At 41.6% G+C, this 27,401-nt stretch overlaps 1 protein-coding gene across 1 annotated transcript in view; it reads right to left on the bottom strand.

The window, feature by feature from the left end:
- Positions 1–27,401, bottom strand: part of LOC124593964 — a 341,740-nt gene that overhangs the window by 67,789 nt on the left and 246,550 nt on the right. The window contains exons 5-6 of the mRNA XM_047132311.1: positions 19,640–19,817; positions 1,790–2,033 (exon numbers count right to left, since the gene is read on the bottom strand). Coding sequence (XP_046988267.1) covers positions 1,790–2,033; positions 19,640–19,817 — 422 coding nt within the window. The remainder of the gene's footprint in view (positions 1–1,789; positions 2,034–19,639; positions 19,818–27,401) is intronic.

Raw genomic sequence — 27,401 nt, 5'->3', positions numbered from 1 at the left:
GTGTATTCAACCACAAAAAAGAGGACTGGGGTTTAATGTGCTGTCAACAGCAAGCTCAGATAGGCTGAGGATGGGGTAGGAAATTGACTGTGTCATTTTCAGTTTAAGCATCCAGGCATTTGCCTTATTCAATTTAGAGAAATCATTGAAATCCAAATTTGGATGGTGGGATGGAAATTTTAACCCTTCTCCCCTCGACTGCAAGTCCAGTGTCTTTATGATTCACAAAGACATATCGATGCTCATTCAGTCTTGTTCATGGTACCTCAGTCATGACAGAAAACAACACTACTTAAGAAGTTCCAGATAGTGTACCAAATGTTCTAGGAAAACTTTTATTCTTGTTCCACAACAATGGACTAAAACTGAATATCACAAAGATCCAGATAATGCAGTTTGTCTCCAAATCATCAGCCCTGTAAAAATAGCTCAAAATAATTGCTCAATGGCAGAAGAAAGCCATGTGAAATTCTTGGGCCTAAGCCTTGACAAATAAGTTAAATACTCTAGCTTTTGCAATGGGTCCACCCATATGGACAGTTAATTTGAATCAACTATTTGGTATGGGATATATTTCTGGACAAATTCTACAAACAGCACAAGGCTATTAACTCTTCAGAAGAAAATCATTAGAAAAACATGTGCTGCCCATAAAAATGAGTCATATCACCCAATATTTAAGCAATGAAAAATACTAACAATTCCTTCATTGTACATTTTTGAAATTTTGATTTTTGTTTACAATAACCAATTCAAACTTGAAAAATACCGTTTTAAATATAGCTAAGGTATTCATCACAAGTGGAACTTCAAACTTCCCTCACACCACTCAAAGCTTTATGGTGAGACACCACTCTACATGGGGCTAAAATACATATGACAAAGTACAAAGTAGCAATGCATTAAATATGGACCTTGTCTCTTTGAAAAGATTATTCCATAATGTTTTAGTAGAAAAATATTACTAATATTACTATACCACTGAAAAATTCATAGAAGACAGTTTTACACTTTGAACAATAAAAATACATAGACTTTAATCTCAAACTATTAATTTACAACAAATGCTGTAGTCTTATATGTATTTTTATTAGACACACTTGCATACTTGTTAATCTATAATGCATAACTTTCAAAAAACAATGTAAAATAATCTTTTGTAAATCATTATATTGTTTTCAAACTTGGCATGCCTCCTGTACAGCAGATCTAATGATCTGTACACTGTATGCAATTTCACATATATTTTATTTTAAATAAATTGAGTTTCAGACCCTCAAGAGATCATTTCCAGTTACTGCTATACCAGAAAAATATTACAATCAATGTAATAACTGTTTTGTGACACTCAAAATATCACAAAAATAACTTTATCCTTTCTTCTACAAATACATGTAGCAAAGATTATCTTCAACTTCATATATGAGGTGTTTATTCTGTGTGGAAATTTTTTGTATCCCAGTGGCATTTTGTCAAATACCGACATTATTTGAGAAATGCAGCTGTTGTGTGACACACAATGTTTTCAGCACACAGAATCGTCAATTGCTCTTAAAATTATTTAAAAATATCTATAAAGATTAGAAAATAATTATTTTTATTGTATGTACTACATTTCTAAGAAACCTGAGGCATACCATTTTTTCTGACAGACTGCAACTTTTATGGCCAAAGATTTTGAATTCTGCTTCCATTTAGCATGCTAGTCTGCTAAAAAATTCATTCAATTGTCCCCCTTTCCCCAACCCAAGACAAGATTTCATTCAGAATCTAGATATAGTCTTCATACCATGTTCACTATGCCGAGCCAAATCTTGTCGATCTATGTACAGATCATGGTCTCGGTCCAGCTCCCAGAATTTGCAGTAAATAACATAAAAATGTTCATAACTGAAATATGCTGTCACTTGGTTGATGTCTTCCTCCTCCTCCAGTAACTGAATAATACGTAAGAGGTCCGAACGCCTCAACTCTGGCAGAGTGATCTTGCCACTCCAGGAACGATTAACGCAGTAGAAGATTCGTGTTATAACCTGTGAATCAACAGCCAGGAACATTCCTTAATGCAAATCTGCCACACAAATCAGCTTCTTTACTGTGAATTATTATCTAAAGTAATTTAACTCATATTGTTTTATTCAACATACATTAAGAGCATTAAACATTACTGCTGATCATACATAAAAGAAAGATAATTATATGTCCTTAAGCCTCATAAATATACTTAGCTTTAATTTTACACAAAAGATAATAAATTAGTTTTAAATATGCAGTTAACAAGGGATTGATACAAATATTTTGAATCTCTCTTCAAAATATATATTGTAAAGCTCTTAAACACTAGAGGACGAAACGTAAAAGCATGAGTGTGCAAGTCAGGAGTGGAAGATACTGTCAAATGTTTGTGGAGAAGCAAGTGGTTGTCGCCAATGAAGAAGACGTATGTGACACGTTTAGACAACTGGTGGAGAACCACTAGATATGGGGTAAAACAAATACGGTCTGAAAACTGCTGAAGAAGATACATCTATCTAGTAGTGCATAGCATATCTTCAAGCTCTGATGTCAGTGGTAACAGACCATGAGACAGACTCCACAAGACACAGATCCAGATCCATGACTGCTCAGACCTGCCACCCACTGCTTGCAGAAATTGGTCTACATGTACATATTCTGCAATTCACCTCAATGCGCGTGCTTGAAGGCATTTTGTGTACCACTTTCTCTTCTCCTCTTACTCATCCCAACTCCAAATAGTGAACAGAAAGAATGATTATTGGTAAGTCTCCATGTGAGCATGAATCTTTCTAATCTTCCATTCACGATCTTTTTGTGAGATGTATTTAGAAGGAAACAATACACTGGTTGACTCACTCTTCTAGGAATGCAGGCTCTCAGTATTTTCACAGAAAATCACTCTTTGATGCACAACAGCTCTCTTGTAATGTCTATCAGTGGAGTTAGATGAGCATCTCTGTGATGCTTTTGCAGGTACTGAATGAACCTGTGACAAAACATGCTGCTCTTCTGTGAATCTCTTCTACTTCCTGTATTGATCCTGTCTGGTAAGAGTCCCAGACTGATTAGCATGAGAAAGGGTTTTGTAAACTACCTCCTTTGTGGATTCTTCCAATGGATCTCAGTGTGGTAACTGGCTTTCCTAGAATTAATCTGTTGTGGTTGTTGCATTTCTGATCCAACTGTATGCATACTCCCATTTATAGTCCACAAACCCAACAACCCCAGATACCCCATTGTAGCCAGTTACTGTGTCCCCACTGAGAGAATCTCTTCTCTCATGGACCAACACCTTCCGCCTATTACCCATAACCTACCCTTCTATACAAAAGACACCAATAATTGACTTTCCACATTTCCTATTCCTTCGCCACCTGGAAATGTGCTCATCACTGAAGATGACACCTCCCTCTGCACTGACATCCCCAATGCCCATGGCCTTGCCACTATCGATCACTACCTTTCCCAACACCCAACTGACTCCAAATCTACAACCTTTTTATTGGTCACCAGGACTTATTTTATCCTCACCTACAATTGCTTCTCCTTCAAAGGTACCATCTACAAACAAATTCATGGTACAGCAACAACCACATGCATGGCACCACCCAGCACCAACCTATTCTTAGGCCACCCAGAATCCCAAACCCCTCATGTTGTCCAGATCCACTGATGACATCTTTGCAATCTGGACCTTGGATGATGACACCCTATCCACCCATCTAGAGGACTCCTTCCTAACCACCCAGAATACCAAGCCCCCCCTCTCCTGGTTCAGATTCACTAATGTCATCTTCATGACCTGGACCAAGGGTGAGGATACCCTATCCACATACCTCCAGAACCTCAGTAACTTCTCCCCCATTTGCTCCGTCTGGCCCTCCACAAACCAACAAGTCACCTTCCTCAGTGTTGACCTCATGATCAAAGATGGCTACATCAGTACCTCCTTTCACATCAAACCTACCAACAATACTTCCACTTTGACAGCTGTCAGCAATTTCTCTCCAACCCTCCCACAGCAGTATTCAACTACCTACCAAAACTAGATGTTATATTTGTCCATCCCTACTCCACCCCTGCTCCCAACCCCCTGCCCCAATGCTCCTATCCCTGCAATACACCTACATGCAAGACCTATCCCAGACACCTCCCACTACTACCTATTCCAGTCCTATCCTGTCAAAGGCAGGGCTACCTCTGAAAGCAGCCATGTGATCTACAAACCAAGCTGCAACCACTGTGCTGCTTTCTTCATGGGCATGGCAACTAACAAGCTGTGTCTGCATTAAGGCGACCACCAAACTATGGTCAAGAGGCAGCTGGACCACCCAGTTGCTGAGCATGCTGCCCAACACGATGTGCATCACTTCAATGACTGCTTCACAGTCCGAGCTGTCTGGATCATTCCTACCAATACCACTTTTCCTCACTTGCACAGGTGGGAACTCTCCCTACAACATTCCCTTCATTCTCATAACCCCCACGGCCTCAAACTTCACTAGTCCCTGCCCTCCATCCATTTCTCTGCTCTCACTCCTGCACTACCATACCTTCTATTCCAACAATGTACCTACTCGATGTTTCCCCTTCTCTACATCTCTCCTCTTCCCTTAGCCCTCCCCCAGCATGGCCATGGGTGATGACACCCATTTAGAGGCCTCCTTCCTAAACACCCAGAATCCATGTCTCCACCACATCTCTGCTCATTCCAACAGCAGCACGTCTTCCCCTAACTTCCCCAGATTGCTGCTCTCATCAGGTGCAAGCACAACCTGCAATTGGACCCAAGTGGCCATAGACAGCAGCCACATGTGTGTGTGAGAGTTGTGCTTGTGTGTGTGTGTGTGTGTGTGTGTGTGTGTGTGTGTGTGTGTTTTCTGCTACTGAAGAAAGACTTTTTTGTCCGAAATTTAAAAGTTTAGTAACCCTAAACAATGGAAACTAGGAAACTACAGGTAGGAATATCAACAATGTAGGAAGACACATCAAGTTGAGGTTCAAATGGCTCTGAGCACTATGGGACTTAACATCTATGGTCATCAGTCCCCTAGAACTTAGAACTACTTAAACCTAACTAACCTAAGGACATCACACAACACCCAGTCATCACGAGGCAGAGAAAATCCCTGACCCCTCCGGGGATCGAACCCGGGAAACTGGGCGCGGGAAGCAAGAACGCTACCATACGACCACGAGCTGCGGACCTCACGTCAATTTGCAGATGGGCACAATTAAAAGAAACTCACATATACAAGGGCTATCCACAAAGTACATTATGTTTTGGAATTAAAAATAAATAAAGTATTGGAAATTTTTTTTATTATATACAGATGAAAGCCACACTTAAATACTACTTTTCTACATAGTTTCCATTTAAATTAAGGCACTTATCGTAGCGATGGACGAGCTTGGAAATTCCTTCGTCGTAAAATTCGGCCGCCTGCGCCTTCAACCACGTGGTTACCTCTTCTTGAAGCTGTGCGTCATCATAAAAACGCTGCGTAGCTCGGTGCCATGTCGGGACTGTACGTTGGATGAGGAAACAACTCCCATTTAAAAGATTTGAGAACTTCACAAGTGGCATTTGCCGTGTGGGCCCGGGCATTGTCGTGAATCAGCAAGACCTTTGAGCCCAACTTTCCCCTGCGCTTGTTTTGTATTGCTCTTCTGAGGTTGTGAAGAGTTTGGCAGTACCTTTGAGAGTTTTTTGTAGTGCCTCTTTCCAGGAAATCAACAAAAATCACACCTTTTCTGTCCCAAAAGAGGTAACCATGTGGTTGAAGGCACAGGTGGCCGAATTTTATGACGAAGGAATTTCCAAGCTCGTCCATCGCTACGATAAGTGCCTTAATTTAAATGGCAACTACATAGAAAAGTAGTATTTAAGTGTGGCTTTCATCTGTATATAATAAAAAAAATTCCAATACTTTATTTATTTTTAATTCTAAAACGTAATGTACTTTGTGGATAGCCCTTGTAGCTTTCAGCCACAGCCTTCATCACTAAGACACACACACACACACACACACACACACACACACACACAAACACAAACACACACACACACCACACCTCACATACACACGACCACCAACCCCAGCATCTCGGTCTGGAATGCAACATCACTTGACATGCAAGCAGCAATCTAGAGGGGGTGGAGGAGAGGAAGGGGAAGGGATAGTAGTGTATGGGTGAAGAGAGACACAAACACTGTCTGGAGGAGTGTGCAGGGACTAGAAAACTAACAGGTGCAGCTTCAAGAAGTTGTGGGGCACGGAGGTGGGGAAAAAAGGAACAAAAAAGGAGAGGGAGAGGGAAGGATGGGCAGATGCATTAGTAGAGGGCTGCAAATAAACAGGGTGGGAGATGAGAATGGGGAGCAGATGATATAACAGAGGCGGTGGAAACTGTTGGATGGAGGGTGTGGGGACAGTATGTTACCATAGGTTGAGGCCAGGATAATTATGGGAGCAGAGTGTGTGTTGTAAGGATAACTCCCATCTGTGCAGTTCAGAGAAGCTGATGGTGAATGGAAGGATCCAGATGGTTCAGGTCGTGAAGCGGCCATTGAAAACAACTGTGTTATGTTCAGCCACATGTTTTGCCACAGGGTGGTCTACTTCACTAGTGGCCATAGTTTGACAGTGGCCTTTCATCCTGGTGGACAGCTGGTTGGTAGTCATACCAATATAAAAAGCTGTGCAATGATTGCAGCAGAGCTGGTAAATGACATGGCTACTTTCGTATGTGGCCTGGGCCCTGATGGAGTAGTATAAACCTGTGACAGGACTGGAATAGGGAGTGCTGGGTGGGTGGATTGGGCAGGTTTTGCAACTGGGTATTCCACAGGGATATGATCCCTGCGGCAAGTGTTGGGATTTGGTTTGCCATAAGAATAGACTAGGATGTTTTGAACATTGGGTGGGTACCTCAGGTAGAATGTTCCTCATTTCAGGGCACAATGGTAGGTAATCAACATCCTGCCAAAGGATGTGGTTCAGTTGTTCCAGTCCAGGGTGGTAACGGGTGAGAAGGGGACACTCCTTTGTAACTGGTTCTTGGGGGAGGTGGAAGGATTGTGGGTGTGATGGTAAATGGCATGGGAGGTCCGGTGGATAGAGCCTGTCTGTGAAGGCCTTGGTGAGATCCTCAGTATGCTGAACAAGGGAGTTTTTGTCTCTGCAGATATGCCATCCCACGCTAAATGGGAGGGATTTTTTGGCGTGCAAGGGATGACAGCTGTCAAAATGCAGGTACTATTGTTGGTGGTTGGCAGGTTTAGTGTGGATTGAGCTGCTGATAGAGCTATCAGAGAGGAGGAGGTCAACATCTAGGAAGGCGGCTCACTGGGTTGAGGAGGACTATGTGAAGCAGATGGGAGAGAAGGTGTCGAGACTGTGAAGGAATGAAGATAGGGTGTCTTGGCCCTGAATCCAGCTCATGGAGATATCATCAATGAACCTAAACCAAACAAGGGGGTTTGGTATTTTAGGAGGCTAGGATGATCTCCTCTAGATGGCCCATAAAAAGATTGGCATAGGAGGGTGCCATGTGGGTGCCCACGGCTGTACCATGGATTTGTTTACCTGCTGTTCCTTCAAATGAGAAGTAGTTGTGGGTTCGTATAAAGTTAGTAAGGTGTGTGATGAATGGGGTAGTGGGTTTGGAGTCTGAAGGATTTTGGGAAAAGTGTGTTCAATAGTGGTAAGACCATGGGCATGAGGGATGTTGGTGAACAGGGATGTGGAATTAACACCTCCAACCAATGGCCCTTAATCTGGCCTCCCACATCAAAGACACCAACCATTTCCTTCAATGACTCTCCACCATCCCCACCCCTTTACCTCCTAGATCTCTACTCAATACTGTTGATGCCACCTCCCTATACACTAACATCCCTCAAGCCCACAGTCTTAGCATTATTGAACACTACCTTTCCCAACATCCTTCAGACTCCAAAGCTACTACCTCATTCCTCATACATCTTACTAACTTTATTCTAACCCACAACTACTTCTCATTTGAAGAGAAGGTATACAAAAAATTCACAGCACGACCAAGGGCACCTGCAAGGCACCCTCCTGTGCCAATCTTTTTTATGGGCCATCTAGAAGAGACCTTCCTAGCCTCCCAAAACACGAAACCTCTTCTTTGGTTCAGGTTCATTGATGATATCTTCATGAACAGGGGTCAGGACAAGACACCCTAGCTTCATTCCTTCATTATCTCAACACCTTCTCTCCCATCCGCTTCACATGATCCTCCTCAACCCACAGTGCCACCTTCCTAGATGTTGACCTCCTCTTCTCTGATGGCTCCATCCACACCTCTGTCCACATTAAACCCACCAACCACCACCAATACCTGCATTTTGACAGCTCTCATCCAACCACTCAAAAATATCCCCCCCCCCCTCCCCCCTTATAGTCTGGCTACCCAGGAACAGTGTATCTGCGGTGACAAAAACTCCCTTGTTCAGTATGCTGAGGGTCTCATCAAGGCCTTCACAGACAGGCACTATCCCCCAGACCTAGTCCGCAAACTGATCTCCAATGCCATTTCGCCTCACACGCCCAATCCTCCCACCATCCCCAAGAACTAGCCACAAAGAAGTGTGCCCTGCATCATCCAGTTCCACTCCAGACTGGAACAACTGAGCCACATCCTTCACCAGGGCTTTTATTGCCTATCACTGTGCCCTGAAATGGGGGACATCCTACCCAAGATACTTCCCACCCTTCTGTGACCCACCCAACCTCCACAACATCCTAGTCCATCCCCATGGTACTCCCAATCCCAACCCTTGCCACAAGGATCATATCCCTGTGGAAGACCCAGGTGCAAAACCTGCCCAATCCACCCACCCAGCACTTCCTATTCCAGTCCTGTCACAGGTTTATCCTACCCCATCAGGCTCCAGGCCACCAGTGAAAGCAGCCGTATCATTTACCACCTCTGCTGCAATCATTGCACAGCTTTTTATATTGGTATGACTACCAACCAGCTGTCCACCAGGATGAATGGCCACCATCAGACTATGGTCAAGAGCAAAATAGACCACCCTGTGGCACAGCATGCAACTGAACATAACACACTTGATTTCAATAGCTGCTTCACTACCCAAGCCATCTGGATACTTCCCTCCACCACCAGCTTTCCTGAACCGTGCAGATGGGAGTTATCCTTATGACATATTCTCCACTCCCATAATTATCTCACCCTCAACATACAGTAATAAACTATCCCCATACCCTCCACCCAACAGTTTCCACCCCCTCTGTCCTATCAACTTCCTCATTCTCATCTCCCACCCTGTTTATCTGCAGACCTCTGCCAACACATTCACTCATCTTTCCCCACTCCTCTCCTTTTTCCCCACCTCCCTGCCCCGCAACCTCCTGATGCTGCTCCTGTTGGCAGTCTTGTCCCTGCTTGTCCCTGCCTTGTCCACCAGAGAGCATTAATCTCTCTCTCCACCTGTCTTGTATGTGTGACGTGTGCTTGCTTGTGTGAATGATGTGTGTGTGTGTGTGTGTGTGTGTGTGTGTGTGTATGTCTTTTACTGAAAAAGGCTGTGGCTGAAAGCTATATGTGAGTGTCTTTCAATTGTGCCACTCTGCAACTTGATATGTCTTCTTTACAGTAAGTAACAATCTGTCTCTTCCTACACAGTTTAGTAATCTTTTCATTGTTTAGTATTTTATCTATATTCAGCATCTGTAGTTGTATACACTGCAATTAACAGCAACCAGTTGCATAAAAGGAATTTTGATTTTTGTTGTGGTTCATAGTGCCAGTATAAAAATGGCTTCTTTATACCATTTTTGTGTAGGCACTATAAATCACGACTATGGAAATATGCTCTATGCATCTTATTGTTGACACTCACAAATAATGTGATTGTTATAACCTTCTGACCTTCTGATGAAGGGCACTAAGTGCCTGAAACCATTTATAAAAATTAACATTTCTTTTACACAACTGGTTGCTGATTATTTCAATGTATCTTTTCATTGTGTCTGCCGCTGCAACTCAATGCCTCCTAATTTTTCATGTTATTGTTATTCCATCCTGGATTTTCTACTATTTGATTCCCTCCAATATTTAATATATGTGACTCCTCAGCAATACAATAACGGTTACAATTCTTCCCACTCCAAAGTGTATCTGGTAAGGCAATCATAGTCAATATTCCAAGAGAAGAACAGTGTTGATTGCAAGAGCAACAATATTTTCACTGAGGCGTTTTGACCTTCTATGGCCTCATAAGATGTGATGAATGCATATGGCGGAGCAAATTAAAATTTTCCGATGATACCGCAGAAAGGCAAAACATGTCAGTAAAAATACTGTTTCCTCTGTAACCAAGACTGTTTTTCTCTCAAAACAATAACCATTTTTTTCTGCCTATTTATATGCACTACATTACACTTATTTATGTCCAGGGTCAATTGCAAATTCCTGCGCCGAATGTCAATCCCCTAGAAATCTTCTTGCATTTTGCTATAATTTTCTAGCATTGCAATTTGTCTATCTACAGTTACATCATCCTTGAACAGCCTCACAAAGTTCCCAACATTATCCTCTAGGTCATTTACATATAATGTGAACATTAATGGTCTTGTAACACTCCCTTGGGTTATACCTTAGGCTACTGTTACATTTGAAGATTTCTCACTGTAAAAAATGACATGCTGTGTTCTAGTTGCCATCAACTCTTTAACCCCTTAAAACACACACACACACACACACACACACACACACACACAAACATTTCAAAAAACAAAATATTTTTTTTATTAATAAAAAAATCTTATAATGAATGACATTACATACAGATGTATAAAGATAACTTTTACAGGTCAAAATAATAAGTTACAAAATTTTGAAGATCACCAATAATAAAATCCCACCTGTACTTGTGTACTGGACTTTGACTAAAAAGATATCCTGAAACTTGAATTAATTTCTTAGTTTCTGTGTAGCTATGAAGCCTAACAACGTATTTCACAATTGTTTCCTGTGAACATGAAGTTTGGAGGAGCTGGCTGGAGCACAGTGGATGTATTTACTTCATATCACTGGTGAGCACTCATCACTAAACTCTCTAGTCTCCCTGTCTCTAGAGTAGTAACGCCACATTCTTCTTCACCTTCCAAGCCGTTAAATTCAATGTCAAACTCAGAATCACTGTAGCCATCCTTTTTTGAAAGCATTGCCTAAACCTAATACAGGAGAGATGCTGAAAGTGCATGTTTTACTGTTGAGTATCCAAAACTACACATAGTAAAGATGATATCTAGTGACAACCATCTCAACCAAAACACAATAGACAGGCTACAAATGTAGAACCAGATGCTCTCTAGCAGGTAAACACTTAAATATCACTGCTGAAATGGATATAAGCAGCATTTTATTTTTTTTTGAAGATCTGTTCTTAAATTGCCCAGGTATTTTTGGGGTTTTAAGTTTGTGTCAAAATAATACAAACAAGACAATTCAGGGTTTTATGTTTAGGGGTTAATCCAGTGACAAAGGTGGGCTGACATTATGTAAACTCTTATTGTGTTCGTTGGATGACAGTGCAAAACTGAACTGAACAGCTTCCTGAATAATAGGTCAAGTGGATGACAGTATACATTGCCTATTCGGGCTCATGGATGAACACAGCAAACTGGGTTTCATACAGTTGTTGTTTGTCGAATACATGTTGATTCCTGCAGGGGAGGTTTTCAATCTCCACAAAGATCAGACACTGAAGCATCAAAGAAACATGTATTGGCATCCGTATTCAAATACACAGATATGTAAACAAGTGTCTGGTGCAGTTGTTAGATCAGTTACTGCTGCCATATAGTCATCACATGAGCGATGGGACTCAGCAGCAATGAAGATGGGATTTTCCTATACAACCATTTCCCAAGTGTACCGTGAATATCAGAAATCCGGTAAAACATCAAATCTCTGACATTGCGGTGGCCAGAAAAAGATCCTGCAAGAACAGGACCAACAACAACTGAAGAAAATGGTTCAACATGACAGAAGTGTAACCCTTCCGCAAATTGCTGCAGATTTCAATACTGGGCTATCAGCAAGTGTCAGCATGCAAACCATTCAACGAAACCCTCTCATCGACATGGGCTTTTGGAGCTGAAGGCCCACTCGTGTACCCTTGATGACTGCATGATGCAAAGCTTTATGCCTCGCCTGGGCCCATCAACACCAACATTGGACTGTTGATGACTGGAAACATGTTGCCTCATTGTAAGAGTCTCGTTTCAAATTGTATCGAGTGGATGGATGTGTATGGGTATGGAGACAACCTGGTGAATCCATGGACCCTGCATGTCAGGAGGGGACCATTCTAGCTGGTGGAGGCTCTGTAATGATGTGGGCCGTGTGCAGTTGGAGTGTTATTGGACCCTTGATACACCTAGATACGACTCTGACAGGTGACACGTACATAAGCATCCTGTCTGATCATCTACATCCAATTATGTCCATTGTGCATTCTGACAGACTTGGGCAATTCCAGCAAGACAATGCGACACACATCCAGAATTGCTACAAAATGGCTCCGGGAACACTCTTCTGAGTAAACACTTCTGATGGACACTAAACCCCCCAGACATGAACATTATTGAGCACATCTGGGATGCCTTGCATTGTGCTGTTCAGAAGAGATCTCCACTCCCTCGTTCTCTCACAGATTTGTGGACAGGCCTGCAGGATTCATGGTGTCAATTCCCTCCAGCACTACTTCAGACTTTAGTCAAGTCCATGCCACATCGTGTTGTGGCACTTTTGCGTGCTCGCAAGGGCCCTAAACAATATTAGACAGGTGTACCAGTTTCTTTGGCTCTTCAGTGTAATACACAAGCATAAAACATCTTCCAATATTCTACTATGGACTGACATCAGCAATATAGGCCTGTAGTTGTGTGCATGTGTTCAACGACCCTTCCTGTAAACAGCTCCTCGAATGGGTGCAAGATGTGCACATCTATCTCTACAGTGCCCCAAATCCTCTCAATAGGATTGAAGTTGGGTGACCTGGTGGGCCTTCACAAGCACCTTCATCTATATGGAGTGCTACAGAAATCATTCTGACAGATTGCAAGAAAAATAAAGTGCTCCAGTGTCTTGCTGAAGGTAGATAACCGTTTTCTGGTTGCTGCCAGGGAACAACAAATGCACCTCATCAGGGAGATTGTTTCATTTGCTGCAGAGAGGTGTTGACAGACATATTATGGATCCTACTCTATGGTGAGTAAACACCCCCTTCAAGAGAATACTTCTACCATCTTCCTGAAAGCAGCACCTCCTGCAATTTTTGACATACACATACCCTATGACTAGAGTGTATCCATAGATACTGCAACTCATCAGTAAGGCAACCTCGTTTCTTCTATGATTGTACAGTTGGTGGTATCCCTGTGAATGTGCTTATCTCCATGCTCTGTGATGTGTGGTGAGCAGTGGTATCAGTGAGGTGGTTTCTGTATCATGGTTACTTGTTTCGCGCAACTGGACTGGCGATTTATTTGCTGGACTGTGGCCTGTTTATCTGCTGTTACAATTTGTGATATGTGATGGCAGACTTTGTCATCACACGGATGTTTCTCATGGCAGAAAGCTTTGGTGGGACCAGTTTCCCTTGAATCATTATACTCACTGTATACTTTTGATACTGTGGCACATGTAGAGTCCACTACCTGTATAACCTCAGATTATTGTTGCATGCATTGGGAGTCCACAATGTAGTCACACTCATTTGCCCATCCTGCATTTACTGTCACACCAACAGGGTATCTCTCTCTCTCTCTCTCTCTCTCTCTCTCTCGCTCTCTCTCTTTCTTTCTCTCTCTCTCTCTCTCTCTCTCTCTCTCTCTCAACTTGGCAGCTATTTCTAATTTAAATTCTGATGAATGCACAAGGTTAACACATCTTCCCATATTTCATATAAAAGGTAAAACTAATAATTAGATGTAACATCTCAGAAACCAACAAATTATCTGACAAGAACACAACCACTCACAAAAATCAAATGTCTTCCCTAGGCTATGTCAAATCATTTATTAAATCTCTGCCTCATGCACTGTTTTTGTATTAAGTTCACTGATATGTATTTTACTCATATTGGAACCCTACAATACTAAAATGTACAGCTTAAGTAAAATTCTGTACATGGACAAACTGTACTCCTGGTTGTTAATAGACAAAATACAGTTTTGGATAATGGCGGTCTACATTAAAAAGTATGATGCTAATAGCAACTAATATTAAACTAATAAATTACTTAAAATAAAGAAACAATGCAGCTTTAAAGGTCGGTAACTTGGAGATTTTTGACCTAGATACTAGTATTTACCTAACAAAATAAGCAGTAACAGAAAATCAGTGATGGAAACAATAAACAAAAACAAAGAATGCAACCACTCACGTGTAGTTGGTTGCTGTACAGTGCACAGTCATATCTAATAGTACAGACACTTCAGGATCTTTCAAGCTGCTGCTCTTTTTCAAGTACATATTTTCCCATACAACCACACATACAGGGTGTGTCGAGAAAGAAACATGTCACATTTTTTTGTGACACAACGATGTGTCACAGATCACTCGAACTGTTTGGGGAGGGAAGGGGTGGGGGCATGGGGCAGGGGAGGGGGGGGGGGGGGGAAAGAGGGAATGTCCACCCATAACTTTCCAGCAGTAGGTCGCTAAATTGCCTCAGTGCTTTTGGAGGATTAGGACAGCTTCTTCCACGAACCTCTACATAGTGGTTGTGTCGAATTTGGAGAGCGCTTTAGGGCAACACTGTGTGATAAAGTTTGGCATGCATATCAACAAGATACTGCTGGAAATTTTTTGCAATGTTTAAGGGAGCCTTTGGGCACAACAGCCTTTCCAGATCACAATTGAACATGTAGCACAAAATATTCAGAGGGGGTTGGGAAGAGTTTGGTGGTGGTGGTGGTTAGCGTTTAACGTCCCGTCGACAACGAGGTCATTAGAGACGGAGCGCAAGCTCGGGTTAGGGAAGGATTGGGAAGGAAATCGGCCGTGCCCTTTCAAAGGAACCATCCCGGCATTTGCCTGAAACGATTTAGGGAAATCACGGAAAACCTAAATCAGGATAGCCGGAGACGGGATTGAACCGTCGTCCTCCCGAATGCGAGTCCAGTGTGCTAACCACTGCGCCACCTCGCTCGGTAAGAGTTTGGTGATGAGGTCCATGCAGGAAGCCTGTCAGCACTGTGAATGGATGACCATGTCACTGGTGTGTGTCACTTACTGAATTCTGACCACCGATAGAATGTTTGCTTGATGTCACAATTACTGGACTTGCTGAAAACAGCTGTTCATGAGATTGTATCAGAAGATATGGCCATGTGAAAGATTTGCGCAAAACTTGCTCCCAGAGTTTTGACTGATGTGCTGAAGCAACACCAAGTGAAAGTGTGTGAAGAACTCAAACAACTCTGTGAAGATGGTTCCAATTTCCTGTGCAGAATGGCACATGACATCATCACCATGCCAGAAGAAAGCTTGCATGAGCAAGTCCTGGGTGAGGTCCCAATCTGAAGGGGATAGTGCACCATGAGTACATATCCCCTGGTCAGACTGCAGACCCTCAATTTTAAAAATATGTGCTCCACAGGCCGAATCACAATGGCACCCACATCCATGAGGAGTTCCACACTTCGCGGAAACCACTCAACTCGAATTGGTATGATGATGATGCTACAGCCACACTACAGTCCCAATCTGATCCTGATGGACTTTTTTTGATTCCTCAGCTGAAAATGAACCTCAAAGGAAATCATTTTGAGATGGTGGACAACATGCAAGCCACTCTGATGGCTTCCCTAAAGAGTGTCCCAACTGAGGAGTTCCAGAAAGCTTACTACACATGTAAATTGCACTGGCAAGAATGTATTGATGCAGAGGACCATGTTTCAAAAAACTTTAAGTTGTTGAACTCTGAGGGATAAAGTTGTACAGTGCAATGGTGGGTGGGGAGTAAATAGGAGCATTAGAGGGATTGTCATATGCCTCTCTGCAGTAGTGGCAAATTTAGTGTTATGTGAAAAATGACAGGTGAATTAAGGTTGAAGTTAAGGGTAAGGAGTGTGAAAGAGGCTAATGGGAGGTTTTGGCCAGTGATCAGAAGCAGTCAACGTGCCTGATAGGCCCCACCAACTTTCCAACACCACAACAACTCCATTCCTGAAGTTCAACATGCCCTCCAGCAGCTCCTCTAAACACTGGGTCCATCCCAAAACCTAATACCTGAATTAATATTACTTATCAATCCACCTTTTAACTACCTGCCAAAGCTCCTTGAGTGAACTCCAGTGGTCACTCCTTCACAGCCATTTACAACACTCCCTCTGACAGATCCTCTGCCTCCACTGGGAACACCTCCAACCAACAGTCTGGAGCCATGCTTGCTACATACATAACACCACGCAACTCCTAGACTGTATCTCACATTTCCTGCCCCATTACAACCAAACTCCTTGCTTGTCACAGTGGACGATACATCCCTGTCGACTGACATCCTCCAGCTTGTGTTCTTGCTGCCAGGGAACACTACCTCCCACAGTGTCCTTCTGGACCTGCACTCACATCTCATTCCTAAGTCTTTTCGTTAGTAATGTTCTAAATTGTAATTATCTCCCCTTTGAAGGTCAAATCTGCAAAAAGTCTGTGGAAATACTGTGGGTACCCACATGGCATCCCCCTATACTAATTCATTTATGGGTGACCTGCTATATGCAAAATGAAAGATGACACCTTCCATGCAGAATTCTGGGGGCAGGTGAATATGCAGAACCACTTACAGCTGAGTCCAGCTCTACAACAGCTGCTTCACAGACCACTTCTATGTGGCCCCACCTGCTCCCCATAACACCAGATCTTATTAACTATGCACGTCCTCCATTCTCGCAGTCCTCGCAGCCCAAACTTCACTAGAACTTGTCATTCTCCCTGACTTTATCCACACCATTTCCTCTCCTGCCATCTTCAACATCATATCTGTGTTGTCCAAACCTTTCACTTACTTGTGCATCGATCTCTTCTGCCCCTGCCTTCTGATACCATCTCACTGCTTCCTTGTTGAGTACATCTCCCAGTCGTCTTAATCCTTTCTTTTCCTCAATTTCTGTCAGCCTAAGCAACCACAGTTGACACCACTGTGGGTGGATGTGTTTTGAATCTCTGTGTGGTTGTGCTGGGAGAGCATGTTCCACAACTAGGGAAAGAGTGGTGCCTCAAAAGGTGGCAAAGTCTTTGTAGTATTCCACATGTCTATGCACTGTGCAGTAATCAATTACAAATGACTGGTTGTCTCTTGTCATTTATGTTCATTATAACAAAATAAGCAAAAAAATGAAATCTGCATTCATTCTTAGTTAAGTTAGTTACATGTACTGTATATTATTTGTACCATTTTTAACAAAATTGTGTGAATAGAGAAACTATTCATAGGTATACAGGGTGTTACAAAAAGGTACGGCCAAACTTTCAGGGAACATTCCTCACATACAAATAAAGAAAAGATGTTATGTGGACGTGTGTCCGGAAATGCTTAATTTCCATGTTAGAGCTCATCTTAGTTTCGTCAGTATGTACTGTACTTCCTCGATTCACCGCCAGTTGGCCCAATTGAAGGAAGGTAATGTTGACTTCAGTGCTTGTGTTGATATGCAACTCATTGCTCTACAGTACTAGCATCAAGCACATCAGTACACAGCATCAACAGGTTAGTGTTCAGCACGAACGTGGTTTTGCAGTCAGTGCAATGTTCACAAATGCGGAGTTGGCAGATGCCCATTTGATGTATGGATTAGCACGGGGCAATAGCCGTGGCGCGGTACATTTGTATCGAGACAGATTTCCAGAACAAAGGTGTCCCAAACAGGAAGATGTTCGAAGCAATTGATTGGCATCTTAGGGAGCACGGAACATTCCAGCCTATGACTCGTGACTGGGGAAGACCTAGAACGTCGAGGACACCTGCAATGGACGAGGAAATTCTTCGTGCTGTTGACGATAACCCTAATGTCAGTGTCAGAGAAGTTGCTGCTGTACATGGTAACGTTGACCACGTCACTGTATGGAGAGTGCTACGGGAGAACCAGTTGTTTCCGTACCATGTACAGTGTGTGCAGGCACTATCAGCAGCTGATTGGCCTCCACGGGTACACTTCTGCGAATGCTTCATCCAACAATGTGTCAATCCTCATTTCAGTGCAAATGTTCTCTTTACGGATGAGGCTTCACTCCAACATGATCAAATTGTAACATCAACACAGATTTTCTGTGAATGTTTGGGCAGGCATTGTTGGTGGTGTCTTGATTGGGCCCCATGTTCTTCCACCTACGCTCAATGGAGCACGTTATCATGATTTCATACGGGATATTCTACCTGTGCTGCTAGAACATGTGCATTTACAAGTACGACACAAGATGTGGTTCATGCACGATGGAGCTCCTGCACATTTCAGTCGAAGTGTTCGTACGCTTCTCAACAACAGATTCGGTGACTGATGGATTGGTAGAGGCGGACCAATTCCATGGCCTCCATGCTCTCCTGACCTCAACCCTCTTGACTTTCATTTATGGGGGCATTTGAAAGCTCTTGTCTACGCAACCCCGGTACCAAATGTAGAGACTCTTTGTGCTCGTATTGTGGACGGCTGTGATACAATATGCCATTCTCCAGGGCTGCGTCAGCGCATCAGGGATTCCATGCGATGGAGGGTGGCTGCACGTATCCTCGCTAACGGAGGACATTTTGAACATTTCCTGTAACAAAGTGTTTGAAGTCATGCTGGCATGTTCCGTTGCTGTGTGTTTCCATTCCATGATTAATGTGATTTGAAGAGAAGTAATAAAATGAGCTCTAACATGGAAAGTAAGCATTTCCGGGCACATGTCCACATAACATATTTTCTTTATTTGTGTGTGAGGAATGTTTCCTGAAAGTTTGGCCGTACCTTTTTGTAACACTCTGTATATACATGAATTGTTTCTGAGTATGGCTAGATGCCAACTATTTACAGTTTGCTAAATAGCATGCTGGCTCAAATTTAATACAAATGAAAATGTTAAGCCTTAAATTGCTCATGTAGCAAGCAGCACACTTCTTTTTTTTTCTTTCAGCATACAAATGTGACCAGTTTTTAATTATATGTATTTGTCAACTGAATAGAGAAGCTGATTGAGTTAAATGATTTAATAATTATAATATCATCTGTTTTTTCTTCAATGAATCTTTCTGCCTCACACTGTATGTTTACGCCAAAAGTGAATCTTTACAATAATTACAGATCTGCTGCAAGGAAAGATACACTCTTAACATACACTATAAACATGCTGGGCCACATTTTAAATCCACAGAATGCAGGAAATATTTCTCATATTCAAGGATGAAGATATTATGAAGGGATTTTTCTCACTCTGACTACTCTCTGCATTATGATGTAATATAGCATGCTTAGTTACAATTTGAAAATTGGAAAATACAGGATGGAATGTAACAATATTGTTAACATTGTTAGTAACAATTTAGTTAGTTTGATACAGCAATTATTGAAAAACTGCTTACAGTATGAACGTAGCGTGAATGAAATTCAGTTGCCTCCTTGAGGAAAGTCAGACCAGGATGTGTGTCAACAACATCTTGCACAAGAGGTACAAAGTCATCTGCAACCAAAGGCCGCATTTGCCCTTTAGTGAGTATATACATGAAACGGGATGCCTGGTCATGACAGGATGACGATAACCTAAAATAAAAACAAACCAAAACAAAAACATTCACTGTACTTCATTCGGTAACACACATTAGATTTCTTATTAGTATCCAAAATGATAGAGTATGATGGCTTAATCATAAAAATCCATAAATGAGTGTAAATATTTACCAAAGTCACATGGCATAGACAATACAATATTGTTATACTATAATCAGAAACAAGTTAAGCAAATAACTATGGTAATTGTATGAGAAAAATGGTCACCAAAATGAAAGATATAGAAAAGATTCAAAGAAGATCTGCACGATTCAATCTGAGCTTGTTTAGTCAATGTAAGAACATTACAGAAGTGCTCAACAATCAGTAGTGGATGATTTAACAAGAAGGTCATTATGACACAGGAGAGACAACTCACAAAATTACATGAGTCCATGTTCCAAAGTGAGCCATGAAACCTATTGCTGCCCCAAATGTACATCTCCCTTTATCATCGTGAAATTAGAATTAGAGAATGTCTGGCCAACATGGAGCAGTACAGACAGTCTTAGTTCCTGTGTACCATCTGTGAATGAAACAGGACAAAATACAAAAGGGGCAAAAGAGAGTGATACACTGTTTGGTGTCTCATGGATTATCAATAAAAACAGAAACAGAAAAACTTCAACTTAACTTGTGACAAAGACACATAGTGTCTTATAGAATACAGATGTAGACAGATAAAAATATAGTTATATAGACAAAAATTCAACATATCACATGGCGAATACAACCCCCCCCCCCCCCCACACACACACAAACACACACTATAAAGTAACATGATTTCATAAGAGAAACACCTGCATTAGACAGTGGTGACTGAATCAAGAATGACGGCACTTTTGCTCTCATGTAGAGGTACGATGTTCCCTAACCTGGGGTCCTACATGTTACACTTAAATCTGCTTGCTATATGCAAGTCTTGGTCTTCCTCTATAGATTTTATGTCCCCATTACCTTCCAATACCAAGTTAATTATATCTTGGTGGCTGAAGAAGTGTTCTACCAACCTATCCTTTTTTAATTAAGTTGTGCCACAAAATTCTTTTCTCCTCTATTCAATTCAGTACCTCTTCATTGGACAGCCAGTCTACCCATTTAATCTTCAGCATTTCTCTGTAGCACCACATAACAAAAGCTTCTATTCTTCTCCTATCTCTTCTGTTTATCGTTCACTTTTCTCTTTGATATTAAGGCTACACTCCAGACAAATACTTTAAGAAAAGACTTCCTAACACCTAAATTAATAACTGTCACCTTAGTACCATTGCAATAGACCTAGATGAAAAACCTGTCCCATAAATACTTCCATTACCACCAATTGTACACCTACATTTACATCTATTCGAGTCCGGTCACAGGCATTCTATATCCCAGCAACGGCAGACGTACTTGTGAAAGGAGCCATGTGATCTACCAACTAGCTACAACTGCTGTGCTCCATTCTACTTGGGCACAACAACTAATAAGCTGTCTGCCTGCACGAATGGCCACCTGTGGCCAAACTGCTTCATAGCCTGTGCCATCTGTGTTCTTCCTACCACTACGACCACCACCACCACCACCACCACCACCACCACAACCACCACCATCTCCACCACCACCACCACCTTTCTCTGAATTGCATGGATGGGAACTCTCCTCATGACATGCCCTTCATTTCCATAACCATTCAGGTTCAACCTTCACTAGTCCCTGCCTTCCACTGCTTATCCTTCTGTGCTTCCACTCCAGTATTACAGACACCTACTACTCTGCAAATGCATCTACATAGTCCTTTCCCCCTCTCTGCTTTGCTACCTCTCCTCTCTTCTCTCCACTCTCCCCCTCCCCCCCACCACCCAGCACAATCGTCCAATGCTGACCCTTGAAGAACTATCCTGTACCCACCATATTCCTCCAACACACACTCACAGGCAGCATTACAGCACTTTGCACACCCTTACCCTGTTATCCCTATCCCTCCTCACCCTACAATTCTTCTATACCCCCATTACCCATGCCAGCTACATTGCTGCTCTTATCAGATGCAGTCGGGAGATGAGTCTTAGTGGCTGGAGGTGACAGTGGCTACATGTGCATGAAATGTACTTCTGTGAATGTGTATGAGTTTTCTACTTCTGAGGAACTTTGTCCAAAAGCTGAATATTTCTACCATTCTTTTTCATTGTGCCTATCAGCAATTCAATTCCTCCTCTATGTGATGAGTAACAATCTATCCTCCCCATATTACTGTTATTCCTTACTGGGCTTTCCATTGTTCAATAGACAAAACATTTTTTTCTTTTTCAATAACTTTTTCCTTGTTATTGCCAATCTGTGTTTTATATATTCTTTATTTCACCCATTGTCAGTCATTTGGTGTCAAAGTAACAAAGACCACTGACTCCTTTCAGGTCTCATTTCCTAATCTAATTCCTCCACCATCGTCTGATGCAGTTAGGCTAGATTCAATTACCATTGTTTTACTTTCTTTGATGTTCATCCCTATAAATTCTTTTCAGGACACTATCCATTCCATTCAACAGATCTTCCAAGTCCTTTGGCATTTATGACAAAATAACAATGCCATTGGCAAACCTTTAAAGTTTTTATTTTTTCTCCCAAACTTTTTTCCAAATACTTTCCTTTACTGCTTACTCTACACAGAGACTGAATAACAAGGGATTTAAGCTATGAACCTGACTAACTTCCTTCTCAACTACAGCCTTTCTTTCATACCCTTTTATTCTTATACATGCACTTTGATTCTGTACAAGATGTAGATAATCTTTTTCTCCCTCTATTTCATCTCTGCCATCTTCAGGCTGTCACAATAACAGCTCTCACTGACTAAACAGGGGATGATATGAAGGCTGCCTAGTTACTGTGTGCCTTCAAAATAAAATAAACAAACGAATTCATCTCTGATGGTTTAATCTGACTGAAAAATAGTCACTAGGTTGAATATAAGAGCAAACAATGTTAAATAACATACTCCAACTAAAATGTTTAAATTTTAACTAAAACTGTTCATTGTCTTTAAAATTTGCATATTAATTCATAGGCTGCTAAAAGTAGCTATGTGATTAAGTGATCTGAAAACAACTGGAACCTCTTAATAATGGTTAGCAAACATCCTATATAAAAATAAAACACAAAAATAGCTCGAAAATGCAGACAGCTAAAATTTAACAGAAGCTAACACTAATTCACATATAAAAAGAGTCTAATCGACACACAATGCACTAACCTAAGTGTTGATTAATAGCAGAAAATATTCAAAAGTCCTTCACTGGCAAACTGAGTTAAAGTCTAGACTCAGTGCACAAATTCAGAATCCAAATGAACTTCACATGCAAAAATACATGTTCTGCTGAACTAATGATGGAAATAAATCAGAGTCCTGACTGATGCAGAACAAATTTAAGTCCTCAATGAAGTCATGTGAAATATTTCTAAGAGTCATGACTGATGACGCAAAAAATTTCATCACCAAAAATGTGTGTGGCTGGATGACTGCTCAGACCAGGATATTTATTTAGCGTATGGGCAATACATACATATCATGAAATTAAATTACTTATACATATGTACATATTGACACACAAGAAACTTAAGTTTGTCTTTATAACTGAATATCCAGTCCTTCAATCCAGCGCACTGCATCTGGAGTTGCTAGCAGGAAGTACTCTTTGGCGCCGTGATAGGCTCGAATCCTGCATTCACTGACAATTTGGTGAACAGTCTGGTATGGAGCCCCACAGTCACAGGCTGGATCAGGCAGCTTCTTCCACTTAAAGAGAGCATCCCTGCATCGCCCATGACTGGTACGGATTCTGTTGAGAGTAGTCCAGGTCTTGCATGGTAAGTCGAATCCACTTGGAAGTTTAGCACCTGAGAAGAAGTTATGCAGGTGCACATCTGTCACTGCTTCCCACCGACCGTTCCATTCTTCAAGAGATTTGAAATTCTTAGCAACCATGTCAGCAGCATCGCACAGAGTTGGATGGCGTGATTTCAGTCTCTTGCGATTTAAAAGTGGCAGGTCGCTATGCACGGGTAGGTTAGAATTCCTGGAGATCTTGTGGAATTCTCTCATAAGGGCAGTACATCTGCGTAGATCAGGAGGCATTATACCAGTTAACAGTGGAAGCCAATAAACTGGAGTAGATCTGATTGCGCCAGATATTATGCGCATTGTCGTATTTAGCTGGGTATCAACAAGCCTTGTATGATGACTGTTCATCCAAACAGGTGCACAATACTCAGCACTTGAGTACACCAAGCCCAGAGCTGAAGATCGCAGGGTGGTTGCTGAAGATCCCAGGTAGTTCCGCATAGCTTATGGAGGATGTTGTTTCGAGTCCTCAGCTTTTGAGCTAAGTTAAGAAGGTGTTGTTTGTTTGAAGCATAGTGTACAATCCAGGATGACACCAAGATATTTTGGGTTCCAATTATGACAAAGAATTCTGCCTCTGAAACTTACTTCTAGTTTTACGTTCGCCAACCGGTTATTTAGATGGAAGCAACACACTTCTGTTTTACTCACACTGGGTTGGAGTCTCCAGATTTTGAAGTAATTATCTAATGCAGACAGGTCATTCGCTAGAGTCTCTTCTGTTGTCTTCATTTCCTGGTGTTTTACGGCTAGAGCCAGGTCATCGGCATAGCAGTATTTTCTGGACGAAGTGTCAGATAGATCAGATAGATATAGGTTGAACAGTAAGGGTGAGAGAGCTGATCCTTGAGGCAATCTGTTGTTCAGCTTCCTCTCCTTACTTATGTTGCTTCCACTGATTACCTGGAACTTCCGATCACTTAGCATGCTGTTAATCAGTCGAGCCATTGTTCTGCAGGGTATGATGCGGAGAAATTTGTAGAGAAGGCCTTCCCTCCACACTGTGTCGAAGGCGGCAGTTAGATCAACAAATGCCACAGACCAGGATAGATCTTGTCTCTTCAAACTTGAACCATAAGGTCTATAATCGCAAGTTCACTACCACCCTTTCAAAGCCTCCCCTCCATGGAATCACCCTGCATCTATGTTGCTTAATGACTTTGTATTTTCACCAGCCTGATATATAACTTTTTACACATAAATGATATCCAAAATCTGATTGGGCCATTAGCTGTGCACTAAAATTCTAATCAAAACTGACAACTTACACTTAATATTTGTGTAGTAATTTGGGCAAAGTTTAAAATTAAACAAATGCAAAGTTTTGTTGCAGGTCTAAAAATCAGTTCATAATCCCTATGCTGTCAATTATTAAGATAAAAATGGATATTTTTCTTCCTCTTTTCAGAAGTTATCAGAACAATGATAGCTCTAATTGTTGCATGTGAAACTATGCAAATTTATAAATAATGAATTTAAAAAACACACAATAAAAAATATAAATTTTACAAACTAAATGTTGGATGTGGTGTGCAATTTTGTTCATCAATGCATACTGCCTTGCTGATTGCATATGTGTCTTGTATCAGATTATATATTGATTTTTAATTAAAGTTCAAATAAAAAGTATCCCATAGCTTAATTAATTACATTACAAAACATGTGAGTAGTTCATTTGGTGCGCATCACTGAGAGCTACAGTTTGAGTGCTTGACCTCTTTTGTGCCATAAATAAGTTATTAAATATTTGCTGAATTTCAGTCACAAAATCATCTCGGTGCTGTATCTCCTAACTTACATTAATTACAAATCGTATCTGTATACTGGCATACTGACATATTGTTTTCCACTTTATATATTACAGTTTGTACTGTGGGTGCACGTATGTGAACAATATAATATATGCCACTGTGTCCACTAGAGGGCAAACTACCATAACGTCTGCTACTTTGAATCTGACATGTCAAAATGAGAGGGTGGTTTGAAAAGTTCTCAGAATCACCACAAGAGGTCAGTGCTAGCGCAATGAGTTTTTCACATGATATTCATTGGACTGTTGCCTGTAAACACGTGCCACGTCAGTGCTCTTGGAACAGAGCTGTGGCAGTGACGTGGCTCTGTTGTTGTTCCCATGTAGTGATTTGCAAAGATGGAAAAAACTGAGATTCGAGCAGTGATTAAGTACTTCATAAAGAAAGGTATGAAAGCAAAGGACATTCGTGCAGATTTCCAGAATACACTGGGGGACTCTGCTCCTTCATATTCAACTGTTGCCAAGTGGACAAATGAATTTAAATTTGGTCGGGAGAGCTTAGATGATGATCTGCGCAGTGGTCAGCCAAGATGTGTCACTACTTCAGAAATCATTGCAAAAGTACACAAAATGGTCATGGAGGATCGCCGATTGAAAGTGCATTAAATTGTTCACGCTTGCCAGATGTCATCTGAAAGGGTATATCACATTTTAACTGAAGAATTAGAAATGAAAAAATTATCTGCAAGATGGGTGCTGCGGCTCTTGATGCTGGATCAAAAAAGCATGAGAATGGACATATCGGAACAATGTTTGGCCTGTTTTAGGAGAAACAAACAAGATTTTTGTGCCAGTTTGTGACCACAGATGAAACTTGGGTGCACTACTATACCCTAGAGACAAAACAACAGCAAAGCAGTGGAAACATGCTGATTCTCTGCCACCAAAGAAAGGAAAGACAATTCCTTCGGAGGGAAAGGTCATGACATCAGTGTTCTGGGATGCAAAGGGGATTCTGTTTGTAGATTATCTCCCCACTGGGCAAACAATTACTGGAGAATACTATGCCAACCTGCTGGACAAACTGCAACAAAAGATACGGGAAATAAAGCCAGGTTTAGCAGGGAATAAAGTCATCTTCGATCAAGACAATACGTACCCACACACGTGCCATCGTCATGGCAAAATTACACAAACTAAGGTATGAGTTGTTGCCACATCCGCCTTATTCACCTGATATGGCTCCATCAGACTTCCACCTCTTCCCAAAACTGAAAATTTTTCTTGGTGGACGAAGATTCACTTCAAACAAAGAATTGATAGCCAGAGTTGACAACTATTTTGCAGGCCTGGGGGAAACTCATTTTCGAGATGGGATCATGGCACTGGAACATCACTGGAGCAACTGCATTAATCTACAAGGATCCTACATTGAAAAATAAAAGAAGTTTCAGCGATGTAAGTAGTTTTTTTCTATTCCATTCTGAAAACTTTTCAAACCACCATCGTAGCTCAGCTGCCTGGCTGCCATGGGCACTGACAGCTGGCTGCCATGGGCACCGGAAGCAGCCATGAGCCAGCAGCCAACACACCACCACTGCCTTGCCTGTATCCATGTGTGCCCACCCTATATGTCCCAGAGCATCACTCATGACCGAAACATATCATCCATGCACAAATATAATCTGTTATGTCACAAGGCTTACAAGTGACAAAATACTACATTCATCAGACCTTTGCCCAACACTAAACAGGATGAAACTTGATACAACATTTTTATGCTAATTGCTAATGGCAATAAAAAGTTCAGCTTCTTATTTGCAGAGCTTTTCAAGATAAATAAAATTATGTAAAACACAAAATTTACCGCTGCTATGAATAAGTAACTTCCTGACAAGTTCATAAGTATTGGCTAAAAGCAATGATGGTGTTTGATGATATACCT

Source organism: Schistocerca americana, chromosome 2 (assembly GCF_021461395.2).
Source record: "Schistocerca americana isolate TAMUIC-IGC-003095 chromosome 2, iqSchAmer2.1, whole genome shotgun sequence".
Lineage (NCBI taxonomy): Eukaryota > Metazoa > Arthropoda > Insecta > Orthoptera > Acrididae > Schistocerca > Schistocerca americana.
Note: the sequence above shows the minus strand (reverse complement) of the source record. Positions and strands in the feature narration are given on the sequence as shown.